Source organism: Xyrauchen texanus, chromosome 49 (genome assembly GCF_025860055.1).
Source record: "Xyrauchen texanus isolate HMW12.3.18 chromosome 49, RBS_HiC_50CHRs, whole genome shotgun sequence".
In the NCBI taxonomy this organism is placed as follows: Eukaryota; Metazoa; Chordata; class Actinopteri; order Cypriniformes; family Catostomidae; genus Xyrauchen; species Xyrauchen texanus.
Genome location: NC_068324.1, coordinates 16,900,972 through 16,914,044, shown reverse-complemented (window position 1 = coordinate 16,914,044; position 13,073 = coordinate 16,900,972). Strand labels below are relative to the sequence as shown.

The following is a 13,073-nucleotide window of genomic DNA, read 5'->3' as shown; positions in this document are numbered from 1 at the left end:
ATAATTAGCAACAAAAGATACAGATTGGGGTACAATGGAACAAAACAGTATCTCTGACCCACAGATTCTCTAACTGGTATTGTAAGGTTGAAATTGCATAGATGTGAAAAGATTAACTGCACAATGACACAATTGTTTGGAGTCAATATCTTTAAATGTCCTATGAAGTGGCAGAGTGCAGAGCATTTACCATTGTCCTTTGTCCTTACTTCTAACATAAAAGGTTTTTGCCAAACTTTCACAGGAAATCCAACTAGAAAAACACAATTTGCAATCCCACATGAAACACTTTTGAAGTATCAGCAAAATATGGTAAGGAAAAAGAAAAAGGAAAGCAAGAACACGGAGTATATTTTGAAGGAATATTCACTGTTTGAGGAAATAAGATGGATGGTAGAAAGGAAAAAAGTACTGAACAAACAAAGCCATCTTTGTTGATGAGAAAATAAAAAACAAGGTACAGGATGATGGATTCCACTGGATAGTCACATCAGGGAATTTGTGTTGAGAAACAGCCAATGACCTCTACTGTAAGCAACCCAAGCTCTAACTAGAAAAATACTTGCTACGGAAAATGGGCCACAATTTAATTTATGCAAAAAACATTATATAGCACAATGTGCAAATAAAGCCTCGTTTCCATCCCATATGTTCTAAAGAACAAAATCATCACATCCAGAGAAATTGTAGCCACTGTGACTATTTTATTAATAAAATACTCCCAGTTTAGAGCACACAAACAAAACACTTGAACTTTGTCTCATGTCTGGGAGCAACAGTGTATCGCACAGTTCTAGGAGCATTATGTGTGTGCATTCCTCCTTCCTTATGTCTTTAACATACAGATCTAAAATACATATTTTTTTTAAATGTCAATAAACCTGCTCTTCGGCATAGTTCAAGTTTTTATTCAACTTATTTGCTCTTCAAAGCCTATGCAGGCTATGCATTTTCTAAACACCATTCTTTAAGCATTACCAGAGCACATTTCAGATGTGATGACTGGTCCGCTGGTTAGTCCAGTTATAAACAAATTATCCGGTCACATTACTTTTGTGATGCACATCTTGTTTTCCTAATAAATTCAATAGGAGTTTATTTGGCAAATGTTTTTCCATTATAGTTCATGCACAAGTTCATATTCACATCAAGCGAGCATATACTTTTTTATGTGCATTTTGGAGATTTTATTTGCAAGTTGGAGTTTCCTTCCAGCTGTTTTTATGTTATATCCCAAAATGCACATACAAATGTGAGGATGGAAACCCAGCTAGACAACAAAGCTTGAAACCTGAAAGTCACAACTTGATGATGCTACCACACTATTGGCGAACCCGCCATGTACGTAATCAACAGCAGCTTACTTCCAGATAGCATTCATAAGAACCATGAACCTTACTGCCATACTTAAAATACTTAACTTGAGCAAAGTCTCTTTAAGACAAGTAAGGTCACCTGGCGGCCATATTCGAAATGCCTTCGGTCAGCTATTTTCTAGTCATACATGAACAGTTCATATCATTTCAAATTAGCAATAAAATCTGTCAAGTAACAATTGTTTAATCAATTCTGCTGCTTCTTCAAAAAAAAAAACCCTTCTAAATTTCAGGCTGGACCAGCTAATGCATATGTGACGGACAATGTCGAACAAAATGGTGATTGGCTCTTTTAACTGTAATGCGGGACTTCCATTTCCACAGCTGCCATATTCTACATTATGATTTCTCCCATTCATATGTTTACAATTGACTTGTCTCTCTATAATATCTTTAACTTGAGTAGTTCCTTCAAACTGAACTTTAAGGTCAGTGGTACACAGATCTTTGGAATACATAGGAATGACTCTGCAGCAGTTAGGCCAAACACAACAAACTTTTGTTCCACAGCCTAAAGTGACTGACAGCAGAGGGTTGAGATCTACATAACCCCAAGATAAATGAAGAATCCTTTTAAAAAAAAAAAAAAGAGCATCAAGTACTCATAATCCATACTTACATTTGATTAGCTTCCTCTGCACCACAGAGTCTATAATTTACTGAGTGTCAGAAGGCAGGAATAATCACAGAGGGAACCTGAAGTGAAGGTGGGATGATAATACACTATGCATCTCCTCACCTCCAGTCGGTGAATGAGTTTCTTTTTGATGGCGTTTTGAGCAGCAGCGTTGGTGGCGACCCGTAACCCTTCAGCAGCCTCGCGCAGTCTCTGCTGCTGGTCTTCATTTTCAGGATATGCAGCAGCCCCCTGCACAGATACAAGTCAGTCACAGTTACTGTTTTAAAATGTTTTATTGATTTTATAGCAGTCCCCATATTTACTGTCATCTGTATTTATTAGCTTGTCATCTGTATTTTTGTCTCTGAATGGAATACTAGCTAACTGTATACTGTGCCGTATGCTGTATACAGCACAATATATCTTATTTCATTTTCTACATTGTTGTCACATGACCTCACTATATTGCATGTTTAATTCAGCAAGGAGCATCCATTTATCATCTCGGAAATAAATATGGTTGCTTTGCATATTTAAATAATAATTAATAAAATATTAATTTTGATTGATTTAATAATTCAATCTTAATTCTTATTGACCAATTAAATAATGAGTCAAGGATATTGTATGTTTAAGTACGTTTCAAACAATAAAGTATGAAGTGCCATAGTTCCATTTTACCTCCTTACTTGATGGCTAAACTGGAAGTGAATGAAAATTCTCAGAGTACAGAGTTGTTGCAGATAGCTATGTCACAGCTAGCAGAACTCTTGTCTATGCCATCTGCACATTTACGGTGTATTATATAATGTTCAATGCCAAGAAAAAGTGCTGTCTGCTCCATCTCTGTAACCAAGGAAACCGTCTGCGACACATTCCTCATCTTTACATTTGATAATTGCAGGGATGTTGTGATTAATGTATCATGGCTCAAATGTGCCTAACAAGCCACAAGACAGCATTTAATATTTGTGCACATTAAATACATCCTGAGCATTTATACTTCTCTGCATTGCTGAGTTGGGACTGAGAATGTTTTTTTATTTTTGGTCTATCAAAATCATGGCTCAAGGCTCTTTCAGATATCACAGAGATGGAAAAGTGAGAGGAGGGGAAGCAAAATTTTACAGCATCGCTGTTGATTCTGAGTCCTGGATAAAAAAAACATCTTGTTACTGATGTAACCTCTTTTCCCTGATGGAGGGAAGGAGACATTGTGCTGATGTAGTGACACTAGGGGTTTGCTCTTGAAAGCCCCAATCACATTTGCTTTTTTACTGAAAAGGCCAATGGTGAGTGGAATTTGCATGCCGTTCTCCACCCCAGACATAAGGGTATAAAATAGATGGCGTGCACCACTAATTCAGATTTGTGCCGAGAGAGATTCCCGGCCATGTCAGTGGTCGGTTCAGTGCTGCGGCAAGAGGGACACAACGTTGCATTCCCTCCAGTAACCAAGACATTACCTCTCCGTCACTCACTCGACATTGTGTCGATGTAGTGACACTAGGAGTTCCTATACGAAACGCTGCTGGCACTGAGCTATACCACGATGTCTGGAGGAGTGGACATGGGCAAGCTGCTGCGTGCCTCGCAGTGAGCGCTCGACCACTTTGTGACCTTCCAGCGAGTTAGATAAGGCTTCTCTCTGGTCCGTTAAGGGTGGGAGGAGGCACTTACCTGAGGAGGCTACAGGTGGTGGCATTTCCCGTTTTTTGTATTAAGTAAAATATCCCGCAGAGCACCTGCTAGAATAGCGCTGGGGAAGTGCTCTTCCCTCTCCAGGAGGGAGAGCACTACAGAGACCACAACCTACCAGAGGGAGGTTAACATGTGGAGAATACCTTACATGGACTTACCTACATGAAGTTCACTTTTGGAATGATACCTCTGGGAGGACCCTATCTATGGAGAGGGTATACAGCACCAGTGAGCGAAGCTCTGTCGAGGGGAAACACAGGGTTCAGCTGATGGGAAACCGAACAGTGGAAACCCATCTTACGGGAATACCGAGGGGGGAATCGCCACATATGGAGCACTGAGCCAAAGTACGCGGGCTCACCTGAAAAGGGGCATACCATGAGTACTGGGCCTGGCGGCGTTACTCCTCTGACAAGTTTGTCACCGAACAGTGCTTAAGAAATTTAAGAGGCGTCCAGTGTTCACCAGTTGCGGGGGTTCACCTGTTGTGAACAAGATAGCGCACATTATCACCTTGAAAGGGGAAAGGCGCAAATGCAAGCGACACACTCGACCGGCTGCCCGGCCTACCTTTTGTTAACCTGTAACACTCGGGTCGAAACCGGTTCTATGTGGAGGTTGTAGAACCTCGCAAAGGTATTGGGTGTAGCCCAACATGCTGTTTTGCATATGTCTGTTAGAGAGGCGCCCCTCATGGTTTATAATGTTAAAAAAAATTCAATACATGGCAGCAATTCTAGCTGCTTTTCAAAAAGGTATAACAATGGTGCATGTTCAAAAATCTGGTACTCATTATCTCTGTTCTCTTGTTAGTTTTCATACCTTTGCAGCCTCCACCATTCTGGCAGTGGCATCAGCCAATAGCTTGGCAGCAGCGAGCAGTTTCTTGGAATTATCCACATCGATTTCAGCCTCGGCATCAGAGCGCATCGCATTCACCAAGTCAGAGGTGGCCTGGGCCAGAACCCGTGCCTGTCGCACCATTTCACCTGTAAACACACAACCAACCATCACATACAGTTTCTGCACTTTAACATTATTCAAACACCATAATATCATGTAGTGTGGGCAGACGTTGTATTTCTCCAGAAACATCTAACGGCATATTCTTCGCTCCACTGTCCTTGACGGTCCAAATTGGGGGGAAAAAAACCCATAACCATTCCATGTTTCTTTGATCTGTGTGAATCTGGCACAGTTGTAGCTGTTCTCTTTGGAAATCACTCTGCATTCGCTTCATATCCCTTCAGGAACCCAAGCACTCAAATAGTCATGTACCCGCGTGACCTGCAGTACATCATCGATCCAGGGGCCTTTTAAAATTGTGCCTACACCTTTTCCATAAATAGGATCTGTATTTCCCAAACACCAACGTTGATCCAGAAATACAAGCGTTGACGAGATTATCAAGGATGTGTGTATGGGATGTTTCACCTATGTGAATCTAACATGCATTCAGAGTGAAAATAGAACGTTTGTTAAAGGTAAAGTGCAGGGCTCCATTTTTAACAAAAAAATTACATAGGAGCCATTGGCTTCTAAACTGAAACATTAAGGAACCAAAAAGCTGTTTTTAATTGCCAAATCATAGAATTTCTTGATTTAGATTGCTGTTCAGAAACAAGATAGAAAGCCAAAAAAAAGGAAGACAGCTGATAACCCATTAATATGAGGTTTAATAAACAGAATGTATTGTTGAAAAGATAAGTTTGCATTCCCTTTTGTCTCATAAATGTTCACACCCCTTTCATATTTTATACAAATATAAGAGATCATTTTTTTTATTTAGTACTGCCCTTCAGAATCTACATTACATTTAATTATATAAAGAAAAGTATGCATATTGTAGTGTGTTGTCTTCTTGAGCATCTATGAATGTTTGCACCTTTTGTAATAGTTGTTTAGTACCTCAAGTGCCCTCAAGTGTCAAAAGTTTGATCTCATATATATATGCCTGAAATACACATGGGACTCTTATTTTGAAATGTCTGTGCTCTCAGTTGTGAACACACTGACGGATGATTCGCTGAGAAATTGATTCTAACTGCTAACCTGAGCTCCTGAGTTCAAACCCTAATTTCTTTTTGGGTGATTAATGAAAAAGACCCGGTTCAAAAGAGTAATTTGTTCATGACTCTCTCATGCTGGGTTTGTTGTTGTGTGTGGTGCAGCGAGCTCGTCACAACAGAACGGGTAAAAAGCGGCACATGCGCTAAAGATGTATTCAATAACTAACAAGATGATATCTGACGAAACCTCACATGATCGCATACAACCCGAATGTCCCAATGGTGACTAATGTTAAATTATTGTCGCGATCAATTATGTTTGGTCACTGTCTGGAGCCCTGAAGTATGTAATTTCTGTAAAACTAGCATTAACATGTTAACGTTAACCAATTACAAAGATATAAAACATTTTCTTTGGAACAGCATGTACAGTATCGTGCGCAACAAGATCAGTAAACAGGGTCAATTTTTATTTGAAAGCTTAATAATTGAACATCACTATATCTTGGATGCTGATTTGTTGGCTCAAGTAGTAGTCCGTGTTTTATTGAGCAGTTGTAACCAAACCCTTAGTACTTTAATGCCATGTGTTTTCTTTTAAAAAGTTCAAAGCCAGGGTGCTTGATTGAGTCCAGATTTGATCCCCTGTAGCAGATTTGTATGACATGTTTTCGACAACCTTGCAAGCGTAGAATCTTTTGAAGATTTTTAATACTCACGGCCAGAGCATAACAAACATCTTCAGTTTTGAAAACAGCTAAAAATTTGGTTGACACTACAGACAAAATAACTTTTGTAGACCTCAATGAGACAAAATAAACTGGAAGGAAAATTCTACCAGAAAACCAACAGCAGTGGAGATGAGATACAAAGGCTGAGCAACGTTCAATAGTTAGATATTGAAATTATATATTTTTTTCAGAGCACTTCAGTCGCAACATTAGTTTTGACTGTGGGTTGCTATAAGTAGGGCCACGGGCGGGCAAGAAAATGAGGGTAGGAACACAGGAAATTTGTTCGGAACGTGTTCCAATGGAAAAGCAAATCCAATTGTGTTATAGCACAGATACTGTACGGGTTCTGTATGCTTTGTTCGGACGATACTATTTAAAGATATTTAAGATAAGAGCTAAAAGAAACTCTCTTGTGTTTTACTGTTTTTTAATGCTTATTTGAATTACAATTCCATTTATTAAATAAATTATCAGTAATCTGGAACAGTTCTACATCCTATGATAAATCCCATCTTAATTCTATTCTAGTAGACCTGAAATACCTAGTGGTGCTTGCTAATACAATAAAATTGGTGGGAAAACTTACATTGAAAGAAGGACATGAGACAATATCTAGGGACTAGAATATCAGAAATTTGGTGGTGGACTCTTTTGACTAGCAAACCCTTCTAAAACCATCTAAACAGACAAGCATAACCAGCTCAGGCAAGCTCGGAGACCAGCTAATAGCTTTCTTTTTTCAGCAGGAAACACCATAGCAACACCCCGGCGGTGTCGAGTTTTGCACAGGCAAGCACCAAATTCATTTTCTTCGCAAAAAGTAAACATCTAGTTCTCCCTTTAATGTTGAGCAATGTAATGCTTGTAAAGTCTCAGTACAGGTTAAATTGTATCTGCAGTCTAACCTGCATCCCCCATCGAGGTGAAAATACTCTCCGTCACTGTCATGATGGTGTCAGTGGCCTGGTCGTAGCGTCCGATTGGCTCTCCGCAGCTGGCATAGTGCCGCACATGCTGGAGTAGGTCGCTAAGGGCCTGGCTGACCGCGCCAGCCGCCATGTTCACCTGACGGATGAGCTCGTCCTCCTCTGAGGCAGCGTGACACGCCTTCACACACCCTTCCACAGAGCGCTCCACCAAACGCCCCGCCTCCACCAGCTGCTCCTGACAGACTGGGGAAGAGATGGTGGGACTCACCACCTACCACAATCACACACATCAAAATAGATTGAAAAGACAGTGTATTCAGAATAGCAACAGATTATTTCTGGCTTCAGGTGAAAGATCTTATTAAAATAAATTGCACTGATTGAAAACAATAAAGGCATTTATAGAAAACTAATAAAAATGAACAGCTGTATAATAAAAATAAACATCATGATACAATGTAAAATTATTTAAATTAAGCTTGTTATATTAAAAAAAAAATTTTACTTGTCCAATATTTGGTATTTTTAAGTAATCACAATTGCCCAATAACTTAAACTTTTGCCCTATTATTGTTGAGCTGACATTTTAATATATGGCTTGAATTTTCCCAATTTGCCCGATTAGTGTCACAAGCCAGAATGGTAAAAAAGTTTGCCAGTTCAATATCTTTCCCTGTTTGGCCATATTGTCTCGCAAGCCAGATTTTTAACAGTATAAAGTCAAGAGTCTTGATATATCGGCCAATTAATGTTGTCATTTGGCTGATTAGTTCTGCAAGCCAGACTTTTGACAATACACTGATGAGCCAAAACATTAAGACCACCTGCCTAAAATGCTGTTGGTCCACCTCGTGCTGCCAAAACAGCACCAACCTGCCGAGGCATGGACTCTACAAGACCCATGAAGGTGTCCTGTGGTATCTGGCACCAAGACATTAGCAGCAGATCCTTCAAATCCTGTAAATTGCAAGGTGGAGTCACCGTGGATCAAACTTATTGGTCCAGCAAATTTCACAGATGCTCAATCGGGCCAGGGCAACACCTTGAACTCTTCATTATGCCAAATTGATGTTGAAATGAATGTCTGGACCCAGGGTTTCCCCGCAGAACATTGCACAAAGGATCACACTCCCTCCACTGGCTTGCCGTCTTCCATAATGCATCCTGGTGCCATCACTTCCTCAGGTAAACGGCGCACATACTGTATACACAGCCGTCCACGTGATGTAAAAGAAAACGAGACTCATCGGACCAGGAGACTGCTCCAATGTCCAGTTCCAACGCCTGCGTGACCGTTATTCGTGTCATCTGTGAGTGGTCATATTTTGGCTCATCAGTAATTAAATTCTGGAGTTTTAATATATTGGCCAAGGATTTTTCCCATTTTGCCAATTAGTGTCCCAAGCCCGAATATTAGCAATATAAAGTCTAGAGATTTAATATAATGATCAACACATTTTGCCATTTGGATTATTAGTGTCGCTTGCCATACTTTTGATAGTATTAAGTCTGGAATTTTGATTTATTGGACGATAACAGTTGTCATTTGGCTGATAAGCGTCAACGTAATAATGTCTGCCGTTTTAATATACAGTATTGGTCATTAATTGATCCCATTTGGCAAATTAGTGTCACAATATTCCTAATTCTAACCAAGAACCGGCTACCTAAATGTGAAGTGGTGGTCTGACAGACATGTAAAGCAACCTACATAATGTTTAAGTGCCGTTACATTTTTAGGATTTTAATGCAACTAATCTTGCAAACTTCCACAATTTTAATAATGGAATGACCAAACATAAAGAGCTGTGTTGTAAAAAGCAAATATGAGTAAATCTTTAAGTGAATACTATGAAAGAAAGTTTGTTTATTTAATTATTTAAACAATTTTATGAATGTCTAATTTATTATCATTAAATTATGGTATAACATATTGTATATATTTTGGTATTATTTCGACCATTAACCACCCTGCTCTATAAATATCGGCATTGACCACTCAAAAACCTAAATCGGTTGACCACTAAAACAAATATTTAAAACACACACAAACCAATCAATCGCAAAAAACATTGTTCAGTGAATAAATGTGCCGTTTTATAGGTATCAATATCTCTAGACATATGTATTTCCATTACATTCTTCTAAAAGTTGTCAGTAGAACATTTAAATGATCAGTAATATGTACTTGAGCTTGAAAGCATACCTTTGTGCAGGCCACCAGCTGTGAGGTGGAAAGCGCGCACTGTGTGGCGGCAGTAATGACCCGGTTCTGGAGCGCTGTGTCCTCGGCCACCTGTGCCACGTTCTTGGCCTTGAGCACCAGCATGGCTGCGGCATTAGCAGCTGCTTTGGCCAGGTTCATCATAATGTCCTGGAACATATTTGTAAAAAAAGCAACACATTGTGAGGCAACCTGGCACAGGCTAATGAATGAAACAAATGCAAGGATACAGAATAAAACAGGCAGCAATAAAAAGCTAAAAAGATACTGTCCCCTTAAATAGCAAAATAATTTGTAAGTAGCTTGTAGTTAACTACTTTTTCCTAAAATACTTTAAATAATAAAGAGTTTGTACTTTGTTGCAAGCTACAGTTTCAAAGTAGCTTCCAGAAACAGTTGATTACTGATTAACAGAAATAAAATCTAGACAGACATGATCACTTTCGGTTTACATACGCACCTGGAATCTCTCGTCTGTTTCTCCTTCTCCCATCTGTTTCAGAAGGTTTCCGCTGGCCTGGCCGATGCTGCCCGCTGCCGTCAACACCGTCTGTCTGGGCTGTATGGTGAAATCAACACAAAGTAAACAAAGACCCTTATTCAACAACCAGCACATCTCAGAACTGCGAACATGCACAGTTAAACACATCCTGTCTATCAACTCTACACTCCACTACAATTACCCTGTCTAGCACAAGCCAAACAAGTAAACAGACTGTGACTGCACTCTGTAAACCAGAATGTAAAAACACATCTTAACGAGTTCATTATCAATCTGCCTGTAAACACCAGTGTGTGACTGACGGATTAGATGTGAAGGGGCCCATGGGGTTTGTGTGTTCGCATTTGTCACCTCTCCAGAAGCTGGTTCCACGGCTCTCAGCAGGTCAGATACGGCCCCTGTGAGGGTCCGGGCAGCCCCCATGAGATTCTGGCCACTGCCCACCTCGTCCTCCATCAGAGCAGCCAGCAGCTTCACGCCCTTGGACATCTCCATCAGGTTGGAGGAGATGGTGGTGATGGCACAGCCCACAGCGGTGTAATCCGTGTCCGTCGGGTCACCTGGAGAGAGGTGGAATTGGAAAGGGAGATGCAGATGTATTGACCAAGATGAAAAACAGCATACACCAGTCTTATATCATTTATTGTTTTTTTAGCTGGTCCTCCTGCCTGATCAGGCTGGTCTGGTTTACTGGTTTAATAGGCGTTATGAGCAATTGTCAGCTGGTCAGACAGGGAGAACAGTTGGATGACTAGGTAGGCAAGCTTAATCCAACTACTACAGTCAAACCATTTTCGGTTGGTAAAATATTTTTTATTTCAGGCGAGGAAAAACTAGGAGATTTTAACTTAATTAACCTCTTTTATCTTCTTAATTTTAAAGGAATAGTTCACACAGAAATGAAAGTTTTTTTTTTTTCACCATTTACTCAGGCTCATGCCATCCAAAAATAATGTGTAAGACTTATTTTTTTCCCTGCAGAACACAAAGATTTTAGTAGAATATCTCAGCTCTGTAGGTCCATACAATGCAAGGGAATTGTGGTGAGAACTTTGAATCCATAAACCCAAACAACTACAGTGGTTAAATCCATGTCTTCAGGAGCAATATGATAGGCGTGTATGAATAAGATACATTTTAAGTCCCTTTTTTTACTATAAATCTCCACCTTTGATCAGCTTCGACCAGTAGGTGGCGATATGCAAAAGAATGCAAATCACCCCCCCAAAAAAGAAGAATGTGGAAGAGAAAGTGAAAGTGGAGATTTAAAGTAAAAAAGGACTTAAATATTGATCTGTTTCCCACCCACACCTGTAATATCGCTTCAGAAGGCAAGGATTAAACCAACTGAGTATAGGATTATTTTTATGGTGGCTTTGTGTGCTTTTTGGACCTTCAAAGTTCTTTCCACCATTCACTTGAATTCTATGGACCTAAAGAGCTGAGGTATTCTTAAATATCTTAATTTGTGTTCTGCTGAAGAAAGAAAATCATACACATCTGGTATGGCATAAAGGTGAGTAAATGATGAGAGAATTTTCAATTTTGGGTGAACTATCCCTTTAATTTGAACACATTTCAATGTATTGAAATTCAGTGATGTGTTGCATTTCAGAGAGAATATTTAGCAGTACATAATGAAGGTTTTTCACCAGGCAGAAAATAAAATAAGTGAAAAAATACCATTGATTTTTGGGGGGCAGGGGTCAAAACCAGAGAAAGTTCTTACATTTTTCTTGTTAAGAACTGTAAGAAAAGACAACGTGTGCACTGTTTGTTCACAATAAAGCCAGGCACATTTATTAAAGCAAGTAAATTGGGTCAATTTTGATTTCATGCCTTTCTCACAGCTCAATCATATTTGTCTGCACTCAAATATGCAGCATATGCAATAAAAAGGACAATTTTTGTGATTTCATACAAATCTTAATACCAGACCTTCATTAGATCCATGCACACCCCAAACACACACACACACACGCAATATCTCTCTCTGACATAAATTGTATATTGAGACACATCAGACTATCCTAACAAGCTCTTCAGGGCATGAGAACAGATGTAAAGCACAGACTGCAAAAAACAGTAAAATTTGGGTTCGGCTGATGGTTAACAGGCAAATTTCTGCACCATCAAACAGATGGCATTGGGAAGATTAAATCCGGCAAAAACCTGGTCTGGTCTGCATGGAATCTCTGCAGAGCGAGGGAAGGAATACAAAAAAACTAGCCAAGCAGTTCAGCTTCAAAATCATTAAAGTAAATATTTATTAGGGCAAATAGAGTCTTATTTTTTAGGAATCAGAAAAAAATTTTTTCGACCATGGGTCTCTTGTTTAGACCCAATTAAAGTGGGTATTGTAACACTTTTTGATATTTTTGTCTCATTGTTCACTTCTATTTTTGTTTCCTCTAAATCATTTTAGGATAAAAATCAGAGAATAAGTTGATACCTGCCATCTAAGAAAACAATTCACAATTCTTCTTCTCGGTGGTTACATACCGGTAGTGAGGTTCACCACGGATGCGGTACCGGCTGTGATGGCATCCACTTGGGAATGGATCTCATGTTTGGATTCATCAACCTTGTTCTGAACCCACACTCTGGATGCCTTTTCAAAGAAAACAGAAGAAAGTAGAAACTAGAAAGGAGTAATGTTTTCTTCAAAAAGAACATAAACCTTTATTCTTTGGCTTTCCTGTCTGCTAAGGAAAATCAATATTATCCAAGCTCAGGTAAATTATCAATGACCATCTCTACATCAATAAAAATACAACAATGTGACAATCCATTACTATAATGCTGAAATAACAAACAACTTTATATACACAGGTGGCCAAAAGTTTGGAATAATGTACAGATTTTGCTCTTTTAGAAATAAATTGGTACTTTCATTCACCAAAGTGGCATTCAACTGATCACAATGTATAGTTAGGACATTAAAAACATGAAAATTTACTATTACAATAAAATAAAAAA

At 39.2% G+C, this 13,073-nt stretch overlaps 1 protein-coding gene across 1 annotated transcript in view; it reads right to left on the bottom strand.

Moving 5' to 3' along the window:
- LOC127640202 (talin-2-like) overlaps positions 1-13,073 on the bottom strand; it is a 188,375-nt gene that overhangs the window by 62,052 nt on the left and 113,250 nt on the right. Inside the window, exons 15-21 of the mRNA XM_052122659.1 lie at positions 12,597-12,705; positions 10,446-10,654; positions 10,053-10,151; positions 9,575-9,742; positions 7,345-7,639; positions 4,519-4,685; positions 2,116-2,244 (exon numbers count right to left, since the gene is read on the bottom strand). Of these exons, the coding sequence (XP_051978619.1) occupies positions 2,116-2,244; positions 4,519-4,685; positions 7,345-7,639; positions 9,575-9,742; positions 10,053-10,151; positions 10,446-10,654; positions 12,597-12,705 (1,176 nt within the window). The remainder of the gene's footprint in view (positions 1-2,115; positions 2,245-4,518; positions 4,686-7,344; positions 7,640-9,574; positions 9,743-10,052; positions 10,152-10,445; positions 10,655-12,596; positions 12,706-13,073) is intronic.